General features: G+C 56.6%; 1 protein-coding gene across 1 annotated transcript; it reads left to right on the top strand.

The window, feature by feature from the left end:
- The first annotated feature begins 7,590 nt into the window (after positions 1–7,590).
- Positions 7,591–15,146, top strand: ERF (ETS2 repressor factor). The gene is made up of 4 exons (XM_082676332.1): positions 7,591–7,727; positions 12,145–12,379; positions 12,758–12,873; positions 12,980–15,146. The coding sequence occupies exons 1-4, from the start codon at positions 7,706–7,708 to the stop codon at positions 14,281–14,283; spliced, it is 1,677 nt and encodes a 558-aa protein (XP_082532458.1). The 5' UTR covers positions 7,591–7,705; the 3' UTR covers positions 14,284–15,146.
- The last annotated feature ends 1,397 nt before the right edge of the window (positions 15,147–16,543 follow it).

Raw genomic sequence — 16,543 nt, 5'->3', positions numbered from 1 at the left:
GGGGGGAGGATTTCCATTGATTGGGATGGTGTTTCATGTTCCACAGTCAGTTCACGTCGGGTGTGAGGGCGAATTAGACTCAATGGGGAGATCTGTATTCTCCATGAAGGAATTCACCCTGCCTAGGAAGTACAGGCGGTAAAAGAGGGTCTCTACTGTCTGTTCAGGACTGTCTCTGGCCGTGGTGTGTTTTTAATGTCCACTGCTTATTCGAGTTACACCATGCATAAAGGAGACCCATCTGTGGGAGTCCACACAGTCCAAGACCTATTTCACCTGTCCCTGGAACAATTACATAAAATGTAGTTAACTTACACAGTTCATTGAAATTAAACTTTCATGTGGGGTGGGGGTGATGTTGCAGGAGGAAGAATAACACAGGCTTAGCCAGGTTGCTCAGGGTCAAACTGAGCTGGGCTTCTTCCCAGTTGTGTGACCTTGGTTAAATCACTTAATCCCTCTATGCCTCAATTTCTACATCTGTAATGGATAATTTTTTTTTAATCCTATGGAATAGGGTTGTTATGAAGATGTAATGAGTTAAGATGTGCAAAGCATTTAGGTCTGTGTCTCTAGCAGGGTAAATCCTCAAAAATGTTAACTATTGCTGTGATTATTATTATTCAGAAGGAGCTTATCACTGCCTGAAGAGTCTATGCTGTCACAACCTTACTGGTAACCTGTCCGTATAGTTTGTATGTGTTGTAGTGGTGCTGGTGGTGGTGCTTTTTGAAAGGATTCCAGGGTTCAGCATATCTGTGGGGCATTTATCAATCCATCAGGAGGCATTATGGTCTACTGCTTGATGTCCCAGCTGTAACAGTTTTTAGCTGTGTAGCCTTGGGCCTGTACCCTCTCTCATTCTCACTCTCCTCATCTGAAAAATGGGGATCATTAGAATATCTATCTCATAAAGTTGAGGTGAGGATGAAATGAGATGTTGAATCTAGGGCCTTGCGTATAGTAAGTGCTCAATAAATGGGAGCGGTGATTTTTATATGCCCTATCCTGCACTGGACTCTGGGAAATCCCTGCCATTCAAGAAGTCACCATTTCTTGGCCTTTATTTGGGGCCTAGTGTCGATGATGGGTTACACCACCCTTCAGGGAGTCATACTATCCTAATACGTGTGTGTGTTGAAGGGGAGTTGGGTAACTTTTTATTGGAGAGTTAAGACTTTCCGGGTTGGGGGGGATTAGTATAATTGTATGAAAATTACAAAAGCCCAGAGGGTTTTGTTTTTTTTTTTAATGTTAACAGTCTTTCAACTTTAGTGAATTTTTTTATAACTATTATCAGTTAGATTTCACTTCAGACAAAAGTAACAGAAATCCAAACAACAGTGGCTTAAATAAAATAGAGATGTATTTTTCTCTTACCTCTGAAGAGATTGAATCACCTTCTGGTCTTTTCAGTCATACTTAGCTCCTCTGCCTCAGTGGCTGCTGGAGCTCTTGCCACCCACTCCAAGTTCCAAGCAGCGATATGGGACATAAGGGTTTGACACTTTGAATCTTTTACCTTTTGGAAGCTTCTGTGGAAGCCCCACTCAATCCGTACTTCTTAAATCTTATTTGCCAGGTGTGTTATTTGGCCACCTCTGTTTGAGCCCAGAGTGTTTAACTGGAACAGGGAATTTCTTCCTGTCTACGGGAAAGGGCTACATTATCCATGACTTAATAAAACTGACAGTGACATTGGGGTTTATTACACCCATTGGTTGAGTCTACACTATTCACAGAGTGGTCCACCCGGGCAGGTGGCACTGTCCACGCGGGGGCACAATGTCCTGCATGAGGTCATGCTGACTACGGGGCTACATTATTCCCATGAAGGCTCACATTGCTTACTGAGGTAATCCTGTTTATATGCACTATATGTAATCCTGTTCACATGCACTACACTATGCATGTGAGGTTTACCCGGTTGTGGGAATTGACCCTACTGCTAGAGGAATTCACACAACACAACGTTAAACAACTTATGCCGCCTCTGTGGTAGCGCACACTAAGGAGGGGACAAGGGCTTCCCTGGTGGTGCAGTGGTTAAGAATCCGCCTGCCAATGCAGGGGACACAGAGCCCTGGTCTGGGAAGATCCCACATGCTGCGGAGCAACTAAGCCCGTGCACCACCAACTACTGAGCCTGTGCTCTAGAGCCCGTGAGCCACAACTACTGAGCCCGCGAGCCACAACTACTGAAGCCTGCGCGCCTAGAGCCCGTGCTCCGCAACAAGAGAAGCCACCGCAATGAGAAACCCATGCACGGAAACGAAGAGTAGCCCCTGCTTGCCACGACTAGAGAAAGACTGCGTGCAGCAACGAAGACCCAATGCAGCCAAAAATAAAAAAATTTATTTTAAAAAAAGGAGGGGGGGTGCTTCCCTGGTGGCACAATGGTTGAGAGTCCTCCTGCCGATGCAGGGGACTGGTTCGTGTCCCGGTCCGGGAAGATCCCACATACCGCGGAGTGGCTGGGCCCGTGAGCCATGGCCGCTGAGCCTGCGCGTCCGGAGCCTGTGCTCCGCAACGGGAGAGACCATAGCAGTGAGAGGCCCGCGCACCGCAAAAAAAAAAAAAAAAAAAAAGAGGAGACAAGCCATTTGTATGGGGGGTGCACGTTGTTCATTTGCTTTCTCACCATCTGTATGAGGCTCACACTGTTTTTGAGGGTTACACTGCCTATGTGGGGTTTACACCGTTTATGTGGGTTGCCCTGTCATATGGGTCCACACAGTTTATGAAGTACTTTTGGATGAGGCCCAGATCATTTATGAGAGCTAGCCTATCTGGACAAGGTTTATGAGGGTCATGCTGCCTATATTTGGGTTCACACTGTTTTTAAGCATTACACTGTCTATTGGGGGTTTACACTGTCCATGTGAGAGTCACACTGTATATGGCGTTTACATCAGTATGGACACTGTCTCTATGGGATCTGGTTGTGGGGTTATACCAGCTGTATGCAGACTCAGTTCACTTCAGCAAATACATATCACCAGCCTACTCTATGACAAACCCTGGTCTAGGCACTGGTGATAAAGCAATGAAGAATGTGAAGAATACGGATCAAGTCCCTGTCTTTGTGGAGCTGACATTGAGTAGGACAAGTTCACCTTGTATAGAGGTTTCCCTGTTTATGAGATTCACGTCGGGATTCACACTCTTTAGGGGGTTGCACTGGCATCGACTGTCCAGGAGGGTTTCTCTGTGTGTATGGAGCTGCATTTTATTGGTATTACATTGGGCATAAGGGAGTTCACTGTCCAAAGATGAGCTTATCCATTCATTATTGATTGCCATGCTCTGGGGATACTACAGGCAACAAAACAGACACAAATCCGTGCCCTCTTAGAGCTGATATTATGTAGGAGGGATTCAAATGACAAGCAGATACATTATGGAAATATATGTCAGATGATGCTAAGTGCTATGCAGAAAAATAGTGCATAGAAGGGACACAGGGATCTAGGAAGGGGGCTCCAATTTAAAATATAGTGGTCAGGGACTTCCATGGTGGTCCAGTGGTTGAGACTCCACGTTTCCACTGCAGGGGGCAGGGGTTTGATCCGTTGTCAGGGAACTGAGATTCCCACATGCCACATGGTGTGGCAAAAAAAAAAAAATATATATATATATATATATATATGTATATGTATATATAGTGGTCAGACATAGTCGTATTGGGAAGGAGGTTTGTTTATTTTTTAATTTTTGGCCACACACTGCGTGGCTTGCAGGATCACAGTTCCCTAACGTGTCCTCAGCAGTGAAAGCACGGAGTCCTAACCACTGGATCACTAGGGAATTCCCGGGAAGGTGATTTTTAAGTAAAAACCTGAAAGGGATGAGGGACAGAGCTATGCAGACCTCTGGGGGAAAAGTCTTCAAGGCAGATGGAATAGCATGGGCAAAATCCCCGAGGGAGGAATATGCCTGGCATATTCTAGAAACAGCAAAGAGGCTGGAGCGTATTTGGAAAAGAAATGAAGGGGAAAGGTGGGAAGTGAGATCAGGAAGGAAGGGCCTTGCAGGCAAGGAGCTGTAAAAGCAAGGAGCTGGCTTTTACTCCCAGCGAGCAGAGGGGCTATTGGAGGGTTTGGGGCAGCAAAGGGATGTCATGTAGTTGACTAAAACCAGTCTGGCTGCCGATAGAGCACAGGATGGTGGTGGCAGGGGAGGGTGGCTGATTCTGAAACAGCTGAAGGAAGAGCTAGCCGATGGGAGTTCCCTTCAGATTGGATGTAGGATGAGAGAAAGGAATTAAGGATGATTCCAAGCTATTCAGCCTGAGCAACCAGCAAAATGGAGTTGCATTTTCCTGAGATGGGGAAGACTGGAGGTGGGGGGACAGTTTGGGGGAGATCCAGAAGACCATTATGACTTGGAAAACTCGAGAAATCCAAATGGAAACACTGATGAGGCAGTTCAACATGTGAGATTGGAGCTCAGGGTAGAGTCCTGAGATGGAGATAGAAATTTGGGTGTAATCAGCATAGAGATGGTATATGAAACCGTGGTCCTGGTGGAGATTGTCAAAGGAAGGGGTGTAGATGGAGAAGAGAAGAGGACCTGGGACTGAGCTCTGGGACCCTTCAGCTTTTCAAGTCAGGGAGATGAGGAAGGGTGATACTATAAAGGGGTTACATTTTCTGTTTGGCAATGGTTACACTGTCTAGGTGGCTCTGCTCTCTAAACAGTGTGGGTGGGTCCTACTATTTCTAAGGGAATGACAATAGAGGAGTAGTGGTTCATTATTGCTTATATGGGTAATGGGTGGGTTGCAATTATGATTTTTATCGTCCACACAGTTTCCTTTCTAGGTGTGAAGTCTGTGAAGAGTTGTGACTTCTGTGGGGATAGGTTCTGTCCATGCCTTTGCCTGACAACAATAGGATAAAAGTTATCTGTGTCAGGACAGTAAACTGGAACAAGAACTACTAGGTCCATGGGAGTTGGGGTGTCCTTACTGTGCAGACAGACTTGTTTTCTCCATGAAGTGTTACACTATTCATCCCAGGCACATCCTAGGTCTGTGAGAGGCTGTGCTTTTTACCAGCCCCAGGGGCATTTGTGGAGGCTTTCCATAGTGAACTGAGGAAAGTGGGGGGTGATCCTTGCTCATTGGAGTTCACATGGCCTTGGTAGGATGGTATATCTTCAAGGAATGACCAGTGGTGATGGACAGTTTCCATCACAAGTTCACAACATCTAGGTGTTTCACATAGGAATGGTGGGGTTCACCATCCCTGGGGGTGGTTTTCAGTGTTCACAAGACAACTAAAGTATCCAAGACAGTCCACACTTCTATGGTGGAGTCACACAGACCCCTGAGGGGTTATAATATCTGTGGACACGCCATTTTCACCAGGCACTCCCATTCTCTGTGGATGGCTGAGAGTCTCCCATGAGGCGTACCCACCATCTATGATTGTGTTTCACAGAAACTGTGGGATTGAGTTATCCAGCTGGGTCAGGGTAGGATTATGCTATTAACAGGAAATTTCACTATCAATGCTGTGTGTTTATTGTCAAACAGTTGGAGTCTGTAGGGTGAGGGGTGCTTACCTCATCCACAGAGGTAACTCTGCTAATAATTATTACCAGTATTTATTGTGTATTTACCTCAAATCTCTGATTTCTCACAACAACCTAATCATGTAGGGCCTATTAATATCTCCATTTTACAGATGAGGAAGCTGAGGCTCAAAGAGATAAATTCACTTGCTCTATGTCGCGTACAGGAAATAGCAGAGTTTGGGCTGCCACCCCAGTCTCTGTCTTGCTGGTGGGAGTATGGAGGTCACTGAGGCTGTTATAGACCTATTATCTTTTAAACTTTGCATCATCTTTTTCTGAGGGGGGGGCAGTAAAAGAGGTAGTAAAATATAGTGGTTAAGCGTGGTGATTTTGAATTGGATAGGTTGGGTTTGAATCCTGGCTCCAACACTTCCTGAGCCTCATTTTCTTAACCTGTAAATGGGGCGAACAATAGTAATTCCCTTCTTTGGGGTTTTGTGAGGATTGAATGAGAAGATGTCCCGACAACGCTTGGCCCAGTGCCTGGCACATCTTGAGCGTTAGGAATTCGGGAGGGAGCTGTTATAATAACAGTGATGATGATTATCATTGCTGGACCACACTGCTCCCAGAGGGTTACAATATCCGTGGGGGAGCTGCACTGTCCCTAGGCAAGGTTACATTAATTCCCCAGGGGGGTGATGCTTCCCGGGAGGACTTGGTCTCCCTGTGGAAGAGGCCTGAGACTTCTGAGGCACTGGTGAGGATCTGCTCTAACGCCAGTAGGAACCCAGCAACAGAGGCTGGGCTTGAAGCCCTAAGCACCCAGAGCCTGACCCTTCAGGCCTTCCCTCTCTGTGGCCTGTTCGTCTCTGTCTTCTTGATTTCACTCTCTCTGAGCATCTCCCCCCGCCCTCCCCGCTTCGTTTCCTTTGGTACCTCAGAGTCTTTTCTGAGACTCTGTGACTATAGCTTCGATTTGCCCTCTACTGTTGGCCATCGGATCATTGCTGATTTCCTGTTTCCCAAAGCCTCAGGCTTCATCCATTCCTCCCAGCTGCAGAGAACAGACTTAACACTGCCCTACGCGCTGGCCTTCATCCTTAAGCCCTGCCTTCCTCTCTCCTGGCGACCCCCCAGTGCCCCTTGGGAGCACATTTGTTCCGACTTTGCTCACCCCCTCGCATCCTGACCCCATCCCCGGAACCCCCTGCCCTGGAGGTGGAGGTGGGGGTACCTCCGGCGCCAGCCGTGTCCCCAGGACAGCTGCAGTCTGGGGATGGGGGGGCGGGCTCCCGCGTGCACTCTCTCTGGTCACTTCCTCCCCAGTTGGGACTGGGGCTATCTGGAAGGCCAAGACCCCATCCCTGAAGGAATGGAGGGCACAGCCGCCTCCCTATTTCCGATGCTGGGAAATGCTTCCCACCCATTCCACCCCACCCCTGGACAGCTGCCCCCATTCAGGCTCAGGATCGTTGGTGGGGGGACATGGTGAGCCCAGCCTGGGAAATGCTGTGGTCTGGATCATCCTCCAAGGTCCTGACCCGGCCCCCCTGCAGAGAAAATTCTGCCTCCTCCCCAAAGGTCCATACTCCTCCTCACAAAAGTTTCTGACACTCATCAGAAGGTACCCCCCAAGCCCTCTTACAGGCTTCCAAAGAAAATCTGGACCCCGCAGTGGGCAGGAGAGGAGGAGGGGCGGCAGGTCGCGAGTCCTGAGGACTTAAGTTATCTTCAGACTTGGAGCCTCAGAGAAGGGTCATGACCCCCCGGACCCCATCCCACCCCAACCCCCTCCTTCCCTCCTCCCCCGTCGCGCGGCCCCTTTAAGCCTAGAGCCGGCCGGTGCTCAGTGGCTGCGCGCCGACGAGTGTGTGTGTGTGCGTGCGTGTGTGTGTGTGCGTGCGCGCGCGCGCGCGCGTGTGTGTGTGAGTGCGCGGGGAGGGGGCGGGCGCAGTGTCTCCATGGCGACGCGGCGGTGACGTCGCCGGCCGGGGGGCGTGGGCGTCCCGGCCCCGGAGTGCGATATTAACCCGGGAGGCGGCGGCGGGGAGGGGAGAGGCTCTGAGAGGCGAGGCCGGGTGAATCGGCGAGGGCGGCCCGACGGGCTCGGGACGGGACGGGGCAGCGCGGGCGCCGGGAGCTGCGGCCCGGAGTCGGGGCGCCTCGCCCCGGGCCCCCCAGCATGAAGACCCCGGCGGACACAGGTGGGGGCGGGGGCAGCACGTGTGGGGGAGACTTGTTGCCCCGGGAAACCAGGCGGAGAAACTTTGGGGGGGCTGAAGGGTTCTGGGGGAGCCCGAGTGATCCCCAGTTCCGGGGGACCCCCAAGCACTCCAGACCTGTTGCTTCTTGCGGCGCGAGCGGGGGTGTGCACCGGACCCCCAATTCCTGGCTGTGGGCGCAGTGGTATGGGTGCTGCGAGTCCCGGTTCTCTCCTTGCTTGGACCCCGAAAGCTCGGCTCTCCCTCACTCCCGGGATCACGGGGGTGGCTGGGTTCCTCCCCGCCGCTCTGTCACGTTGCACTCTGGGGGCCGGGACGTGTGCGGGGTGTGTGTGTGCGGGGGGGCTGTCCACAGGGCCCGCTATCCCAGGTTCCGCGCTGCGCGGTCCGGCCCGTGACCTTCACCGCGATGCGTGCCCCGCACCGGCTTAGAGGGGGATACAGGATGGCCTCTAGGAGGAGGGCGTGAGTGGGGAGCCCGGGACTCGGGGACCGGGCTGCACCGCCCCTCCCCCGCCCGTCTCCGCCGGCTCCTCTCTCCCCCGCCCGCGCCGAGTCGCAAAGTTCCAAAGCGCAGCCCGAACGTTCGAAAAAGGAACTTTTTGTTTCCGACCTTAGAACGCGCGGCTTTAAGGTCGCTCGGGAGAGACCTGGGAACCCTCCTCCCTCGCCTCCGGGGACCCGGGGTTGGGGAGGGTGGGGAAGGTGGGGGTGGACGCGGAGGCTCCCCCCCTCGACCCCCTCCCTCATCCAGCTCTTCTCTTTCAACCGGCCGTCTTTTCCTTCCGCCCCCCTCTTCCCCGCCAACTTGCTCCTCCTTAAGGGGCCAAGGTTCCCCTCCCCCCCGGTCGGCGGGCGGGGGGCAGCAGGATTAACCCCCCCCCCGGACTTTCCCTCTTCCCCTCCCCCGCCGCCCCCGGGCTCTCGCTGGCTGGACTTTGCGCCCGAGCGCGCTGGGGGAGGGGTCCCAGCCGCCCCCTGCCCGTCTACCCCGTCGGAATCCGGCCCGGGGCGGGGACGGGGGAGGGGGAAGGGGACCAGGCGCCGCTGTTCAAACTTGTTTCCTTCCCCCGGCGGCGGCCGCGGCTAGGGCTCCTGTGTGAGGGTGTGTGCCCCGACCGGCCCACCCACCCCGCCCCCCCGTCGCTCGGCGGGTGGGGGCGGCTCTTAAAGGGCTCCGAGCCGGGCTCCGGCGCCTGGGGATTGGGACCGAGGAGGGGGCTGGGCGTGGGGCAGGGGTTCCGAGTGCTGTAGGGTCAGTCACGTGCGTCCCACATACTCTCTGGCTCCCAAAGGCTCCAGGGCCGCTGGGCCTTGGGGGCAGCAGGAGCCTCCCCTCGCCGGAGGAGGGGGCCGAGGCACCCAGACAACCCCGCCTCGTCTTCCCTCCCTGCTACGGGCCTTCGCCTGGTGGGACCGGCTGGGCAGCTCCCCCAACCCAGTCTTGGGGCCGCGCCGTGTGCGTTCTCTGGCTGGGGGAAGGGGCGGGGGCCTGTACTGGTCTCCCAGTCGGTCCATGGGTCCATCTGCCTCCTGGCTGGCCGCTGCGCGCCCCTCCATCCGATCCTCCATCCCGGCCCCTCTCTCCTCTGCCGCGGCTGTTTCCCACTTCCTGTTTTCTTCCCGGCTCTGGCGCCACCGAAGGCTGCCTGGACTGGGGGAGGTGGCGGGGCCCCCCAGGAGGCCGGCGTGTTCTTCCTCTACCACTACCCCTCCCTTCCGACCCCAGAGTCCTTTTAAAAAAAGTTTGGGCAGTTATGTGAATTTGAGGGGCGCCCAAGAATTCTGCAGACCCCGCTCCCAGGTTTCCACAGTCTGTCTGGGAGATTCCCTACCCCGCCTCCGTGGGACCCAGGTGTGCCTTCTGGGACCCCGCCATCCCAGCCCTTCCTGTCTGCTGCCTCTTCTCCACCCTGTCTGGCAATGTCCTCAGCTCTTCTCTCAGTGTCAGCTGCTCTGTCTCTGCCTCGCTGTCCTCCCATGCTCCAGAGGTCCTGCACCCCCAAGCTTTCTTGGTGCGGGCCGGGTGGTTCCCTGTTTTAAGCACGTGGACCCATACACAACACACACTCACACATGCTCCCCTTGCCCGTGCCTGGCTCCTGGCTCCAAAGCCTGGGGAACAGAGCCCCATTGAGACACCCTGACGTCACCCCTCATCTTCCTTCTCCCCCCAAAGCTGGGAACAGGCCCTCATGTATGCCATGTCCGATGAGGAAAGCTGGCTTTGGGGTGGGCCTGGGAATAGGGAGGGCCCTTGCCACGAGTGGGAGCCAGGGTTCTGGTCCGGGAGGGGGTTTGTTCAGGGAGGGGGTTAACTAGGGGGCCTGGGTCAGTCCCCGGAATGCAGCTTGAGGCCTTTCCAGAGCCCCCCACCTCCCTTCCCTTTGTGTTGCATGTAGTCTCTCTCACTCCTTCTCTTCTGCAAAGTTTATTTTTAGCCTCCTGCTCCCCCGCTCCCAGGACTGTCGCTGCACACACGTTGCCTGGTTACCGGGACAAGGAGGCTGGGGCGGGTGGGCTGGGAAGGGTGGCTTTAATTTTGGGGGGAGGGTGGAAATCAGTACACACCCCAGCTCTAGACTGATGTCTCAGGGGCTTCGGCCCCCACCCCGAGTCGGAGAGCCAGATTGGGGTTTAGGTGGGGGGGAGCGCGAAGCTTGGTGCCCTGAAGGGAGACAAGAGTTTGGAGGAGGTTGGAGGGTACGTGGAGCGGGCGGACTCTTGGGTTCCCAAGGACCTCTGGGCCCTGAACAAGACCCTCGGACCTGGGTTCTCTAGCAGGGTGAGCGTAAAGGGGTGAACACCTGGATTCCCAAGAGAGGGATGGGTCTGTGGATGCTGGGGTCCATGGAAGGTGTTGTCAGGGGCTGTCACTTCTGAATGGAGCAGGGGCTGCTGGTACATACAGTACCCTGGGTCTGCGACCAGCTGGAGGTCATATGGTCATATCCCTGGAGCCCCGGGGGGCTGGTTTGAGGCTGGAATTTCTGAATGAGGCAGGGACCAGGTGGGGAATGCTGGCCATCCCAGTCTACCCAAGGCCAGGGGTCAGGGAGCTGGGTCCCAGTAGAGGTTAGAGTCAGCTCTGATTTAGAGGGAGTGGCCCCTGTGGGAATAGGAACTGCTGATCCCCTGTGTCCCCATGGGGAAGGATCCCCTGTTGGATTCCAGACTTGGGTGGAGTCTTTGGGGGAGGTTCCATGTTGCCCCAGGCCTGGTTGGTACCTGCTTGAGCTGTGGTGTGAGCCAGGGCCAGGGGAGGGAGGCTGACCCTTGCAGCCTGATTGGGACTTGGGACCCCGCCCATCCTTAGCTCTCCACCTTGGCCTTCTCCCTCTAGTGGCACCAGGGCTTCTGTCTTGCCTCCCCCCTTCTCTTCCTCCCTTTCCCTCCTCCCGCCCCTCCATTACCGGCTGCCTAGTGCTGAATTATTGATGACCCCTGATTACCCGGGGGTTTGGGAAATGACAACAACCGCAGCCCCCCCAACTCTCCCCCCCAGGCTGCCCATCACCTCTAGGGACCAGCCAGCCCACCACCAACCTCTACCCAAGGTTAATGCTGGGGGCGGGTAGGTAGGTGGGCAGGGAAGAAGCTGAGGATGAGAAGGCAGAAGGGGGAGCAGGCTACAGCTAGCGGTGACTGTTCAGTCTTGAGGCCCTCCAGCCAGGTTGGGTCCGTGCGCCCGGGTCTGGGTAGGGCAGTGCAGCACAGAGGGTCCAGGGCTTGATGGGGGGGGCGGGGGGGCGCTCTCTCAGACAGTCTGGGTTTCACTCTCCAGGGAAGACAGAAGCCTCTGTGTGTGCAAGCGCTGACCTCATCGTCAAGCAGCCACCCCACCCCTCCTGGTCCTTTTAAGAAAAAAAAAAAATCCTCCTTTCGGGGCCTAGGGTGGGAGTAAGGGCTCCGGTAGGTCTTGGGAGGGAGACAGTGTACCTTCCTAGGAGGGGAACAGAGACGGTCGTGTGGTGGGGGCGGGGGGCCGGCATGGTAGTGACTGACCCTGAACGGGAGTGCGGGTGGGCTGGGGGGGCTCGCCCCAACCCGTCTGGCCACGTGTGCCCCTTCCTGCCCCTCCCCCACTGGCAGCCTTGCCCGCCGGCCTGGCTTGGTGCCTGGCCCCCTGGCACTGGCCCCGGGACCCGCCGCCGACGGTTTCCTGTTTCTCCCGGTGTCGCTGGAGCAGGCTCCAGCTTCCCCTCCCCCCAGCTCCTGTCTAGCCCCCCTCACACACAGACAGACACACACTGTCTCCCTCTACCCAGGTCCTGGCTTGGCAGGGGGAGACGGATTTCCCCATGTTAAGGGCGGGGTAGGGGGTGGACCCTGGGATGGGCCCTAGGGCCCCAGACTTGGCGCCCTGACCCGGGGCCGCACCCCTGCCTCCTGTCCCCAGGGTTTGCCTTCCCGGATTGGGCCTACAAGCCGGAGTCGTCCCCCGGCTCGAGGCAGATCCAGCTGTGGCACTTTATCCTGGAGCTGCTGCGGAAGGAGGAGTACCAGGGTGTCATCGCCTGGCAGGGGGACTACGGGGAATTCGTCATCAAGGACCCCGACGAGGTGGCTCGGCTCTGGGGTGTCCGCAAGTGCAAGCCCCAGATGAACTATGACAAGCTGAGCCGGGCCCTGCGGTGAGGAGGGCAGAGGTCCCTGGGCAGATGTGGACAGCGCCCCACTGGCTGGGAGCCCCTGGCCCACGGGAATAGGCTTTGGGTTTGCCCTCTGGGTCCAAATCACAGCTGCGTGACCTTGGGCAAGTCCCAGCCCCTCTCTGAGACCATTTGTCACACCGAGGTGTCCTGAGGAGAGAATACAACCAGGGACGTGGCCTCTAGTCTGGCCCCAGAACTGAGGGGAGAGCTGATCTCCACCCTCTGGACCTTGATTTCTCTCGGGTGGCCCGTGTTTCTCAGTCACCCTTTGCGAGCAGCACTCACACGTGTCAAGGTTCGGGGTCTGGACTTGGGTCCCGCGTGACTGACCGTCCGATGGTGTTTCTACATCCACAGCTATTATTACAACAAACGTATTCTGCATAAGACTAAGGGGAAACGGTTCACCTACAAGTTCAACTTCAACAAACTGGTGCTGGTTAATTACCCTTTCATCGATGTGGGGTTGGCTGGTGAGTACAAGGGCTGGTAAGCATGGCCTCAGAGGGACGGCAGGGTCTGTCTGAATGTCCAGGCGAGGCTGGGGGCCTTGACATCGTGTCTCCCCTCTCCCGCCAGGGGGTGCGGTGCCCCAGAGCGCCCCGCCAGTGCCGACAGGCGGCAGCCACTTCCGCTTCCCTCCCTCAACGCCCTCCGAGGTGCTGTCTCCCACCGAGGACCCCCGCTCACCACCGGCCTGCTCTTCGTCCTCATCCTCCCTCTTCTCGGCTGTGGTGGCCCGACGCCTGGGCCGAGGCTCTGTCAGTGACTGTAGTGATGGCACGTCAGAGCTGGAAGAGCCACTGGGAGAGGACCCCCGGGCCCGACCGCCTGGCCCCCCGGAGCTGGGTGCCTTCCGCGGGCCCCCGCTGGCCCGCCTGCCCCATGACCCTGGTGTCTTCCGTGTCTACCCCCGGCCCCGGGGTGGCCCTGAGCCCCTCAGCCCTTTCCCTGTGTCGCCTCTAGCCGGGCCTGGCTCCCTGCTGCCCCCTCAGCTCTCACCGGCTCTGCCCATGACACCCACGCACCTGGCCTACACTCCCTCACCCACGCTGAGCCCTATGTACCCCAGTGGTGGCGGAGGCCCCAGCGGCTCGGGGGGAGGCTCCCACTTCTCCTTCAGCCCTGAGGACATGAAACGGTACCTGCAGGCCCACACCCAAAGCGTCTACAACTACCACCTCAGCCCCCGCGCCTTCCTGCACTACCCCGGGCTGGTGGTGCCGCAGCCCCAGCGCGCTGACAAGTGCCCGCTGCCGCCCATGGCACCCGAGACCCCACCAGTCCCCTCCTCAGCTTCGTCCTCCTCTTCTTCCTCCTCCTCTCCATTCAAGTTTAAGCTCCAGCCGCCCCCACTGGGACGCCGGCAGCGGGCGGCTGGGGACAAGGCTCTGGTGGGTGCTGACAAGGGCAGTGGCAGTGCCCTCGGTGGTGGTGGCAGCGCAGGCGGGCTGGCCGAGGGGGCCGGGGTGCTGGGCCCCCCCGCCCCCCCGCCCCCCCCACCCCAGATCAAGGTGGAGCCTATCTCGGAAGGCGAGTCAGAGGAGGTGGAGGTGACTGACATCAGCGACGAGGATGAGGAAGACGGGGAAGTGTTCAAGACGCCTCGTGCCCCCCCTGCACCCCCGAAGCCCGACCCTGGCGAGGCACCCGGGGCAGCCCAATGCATGCCCCTCAAGTTGCGCTTTAAACGGCGCTGGAGTGAAGACTGTCGCCTGGAGGGGGGTGGGGGCCCCGCTGGGGGCCTCGAGGATGAGGGAGAGGACAAGAAGGTGCGTGGGGAGGGGCCTGGGGAGGCAGGGGGGCCCCTCACCCCAAGGCGGGTGAGTTCTGACCTCCAGCACGCTACAGCCCAGCTCTCTCTGGAGCATCGAGATTCCTGAGGGCTGTGGGCAGGGGACCCCCGTTCCCTCCACCCCCCCCATGCCTCTTTTGCTGCCTTAACCCCCCCCATTCCCTGGAGGTGAGGGCAGCTTTCTCGTCTCTTCCCTGCCTCCTCCCTTTCCCCTCCCCCACGTTTTGTATAAAACTTTTAATTTCTTTTTTTTTTTTAACTGTGAGGGTGGGTGGGTGCCCAGGGCTGGGAGCTGTCCCCTGTCTCTGTGGGTTTCTAAGCTCCGGGCAGAGTGGTAGGGGGGAGGGGGGAGTTAAGGGGGCCACCTCCATTCTGGGGAATTTATATTTGAACTGAGGCTCTGGCCTCAAAGCCCAGGAACTTTTTTATTACAATCGCTTAGGAAGTAAAGCCTTGTCTCCCTCCCTGTTCTCTGCCTCCTGTACCTCTCTCCCTTTCCACCCCCGGCCATCCTCAGCCCCGATCCTGCCTTCCCTGCCCCTCCAGGGGCCATGAGTGCCTGGGTTTCTCATACCCCCCCACAGGGTTGCAGCAGAGGAGGGAGGAACATTTTATGATGAACCAAAAATTCTGTGGGGGGGGGTTGGGGGTGGAGGAGGGTGAGGGGTGCCGCCCATAGGCCACAAATCTCTACAAGTGCCTGCTATCCCTCTCCTACTCCCCACCCCAGCGCCAGTCCAACCCCTTCACCCCCAGCTGCTCCTAGGACTAGCCCATAGGCAGGCAGGTGGGAAGGGGGTGCCCTGAAACCAAACTGGAAGCCCCCTCTGCCTCCCAGCTGGGGCCCCTGGGCTGGGGGTCTGTGGTCAAGCCTTATTCTGTATTGGGGACGGAGGGTTGGGGGGAGGGAAGTTGGGGGCTGCTGGAGAATGTATTCAAAATAATAAAACTTTGGACCTTTGGATGCAGTGATCTGTCCTGGGTGCTGGGTGCAGCCACTGCAGGGCAACAGCCTTTGCTTGGTTCTTAAGGACAGGGACCTAGACTGGACCCCCAAATGGACCTATGGCCAGAGGGCCTAACCCCATCTGAATGGGGCAAATCCAGGCCTGGGAAATGAACTCCTGACCTGGGGCGGCACTTAACCCCTGGGCCTGATGGTGAAGGTCTCAGGCATGCTCTGGCCCTCTGTCTGCTCCCCTCTTCCATGGGGGATCTGCTCATCCTTGGGAGCCCCTTAGGCTCTTCAACACCACGCCATGGCCCTTGCTCTCCTGCCTACAATGCCTTTCCTCTCTGTGAATTCCTAGTCATGCCTCCATGGAGCTCCTTTGGCGCTACGTCTGGTGTTCTCCCACACATCACTCTCCTTAGAGGCGCTTATGAATTAATCTGGGAGTCCTTTGGCAACAGGCTTGCAGGGTCTCTTGAAATGTAGACCTTGCAAGGTACCTTAGTGATCTTCTCATCAAACCATGGAAACACTCTCTGCCAGCAAGTTAAGAAGGGACTGGCTAGGGCTTTCCTGGTGGCGCAGTGGTTGAGAGTCCGCCTGCCGATGCAGGGGACACGGGTCCGTGCCCCGGTCCGGGAAGATCCCACATGCCGCGGAGCGGCTGGGCCCGTGAGCCATGGCCGCTGAGCCTGCGCGTCTGGAGCCTGTGCTCCACAACGGGAGAGGCCACAACGGTGAGAGGCCCGCGTACCGCAAAAAAAAAAAAAAAAAAAAAAAATATATATATAAGAAGGGACTGGCTTCATCATAGTTGCTATTGATTGACCTACGGTGTGCCAGGTACCTAGTTGGGAGCTGCAGCGCTTTATCTCCAACATCCAGCAAGGTAGGGGCAAGCGGCTCACGTAAATCACTTGCCGAAGACCTTAAGCCCAGCTAGGACTTTAAATGAAGTCTGTCTCTGAACCCCATGTTCTTTCAACAACTGCGTTCTCCTAAAGCCAGGATCGTTGGATCTAGACCAGGATCTCAAGATCATAGGATCTGAGAGGTGAGCTTATAAGGCTAGAAGCCCAAGTTGGAGAGCTTGAATCAGAGGTGAAAGAATCAAGAGGAGGAATCCAAGCTAGAGGTGCCCTTAGAGACAGCGCAACCCGTTCAGTGCAGGTGAGGTGCTGGAGGCCCAGAGAGGGGAAGGAGTTCCCCAAGGCTACACAGCTGCTAAGAGATGGAGTGAGAATTGAGGGCTCGGGGCCTGTTGTGGACTGGCTTCACCGTGAAACTTCACCCTGTGTAACTCTGAGGGGAAAGGAACTGGAAACGCCTACCCACTCTCCTTTCATCCTCATTTCATGCCAGCCCAGGGTGGGTGGTCCCAAATGATGCCCGTTGG

This window comes from Grampus griseus (genome assembly GCF_964374135.1).
Source record: "Grampus griseus genome assembly, chromosome: 19".
NCBI classification, from domain to species: domain Eukaryota; kingdom Metazoa; phylum Chordata; class Mammalia; order Artiodactyla; family Delphinidae; genus Grampus; species Grampus griseus.
The sequence above is the reverse complement of the archived record's forward strand: the minus strand, read 5'-3'. Positions and strand labels throughout refer to the sequence as shown.

What these genes read in the sequence shown, in the direction of transcription:
- ERF (XM_082676332.1), top strand. Translation starts at nt 7,706, where the DNA reads ATGAAGACCCCGGCGGACACAG. An exon ending in GAAGACCCCGGCGGACACAG is followed by an intron (nt 7,728 to 12,144) that starts GTGGGGGCGGGG and finishes TCCTGTCCCCAG; the next exon opens with GGTTTGCCTTCCCGGATTGG. An exon ending in CATCGATGTGGGGTTGGCTG is followed by an intron (nt 12,874 to 12,979) that starts GTGAGTACAAGG and finishes CTCTCCCGCCAG; the next exon opens with GGGGTGCGGTGCCCCAGAGC.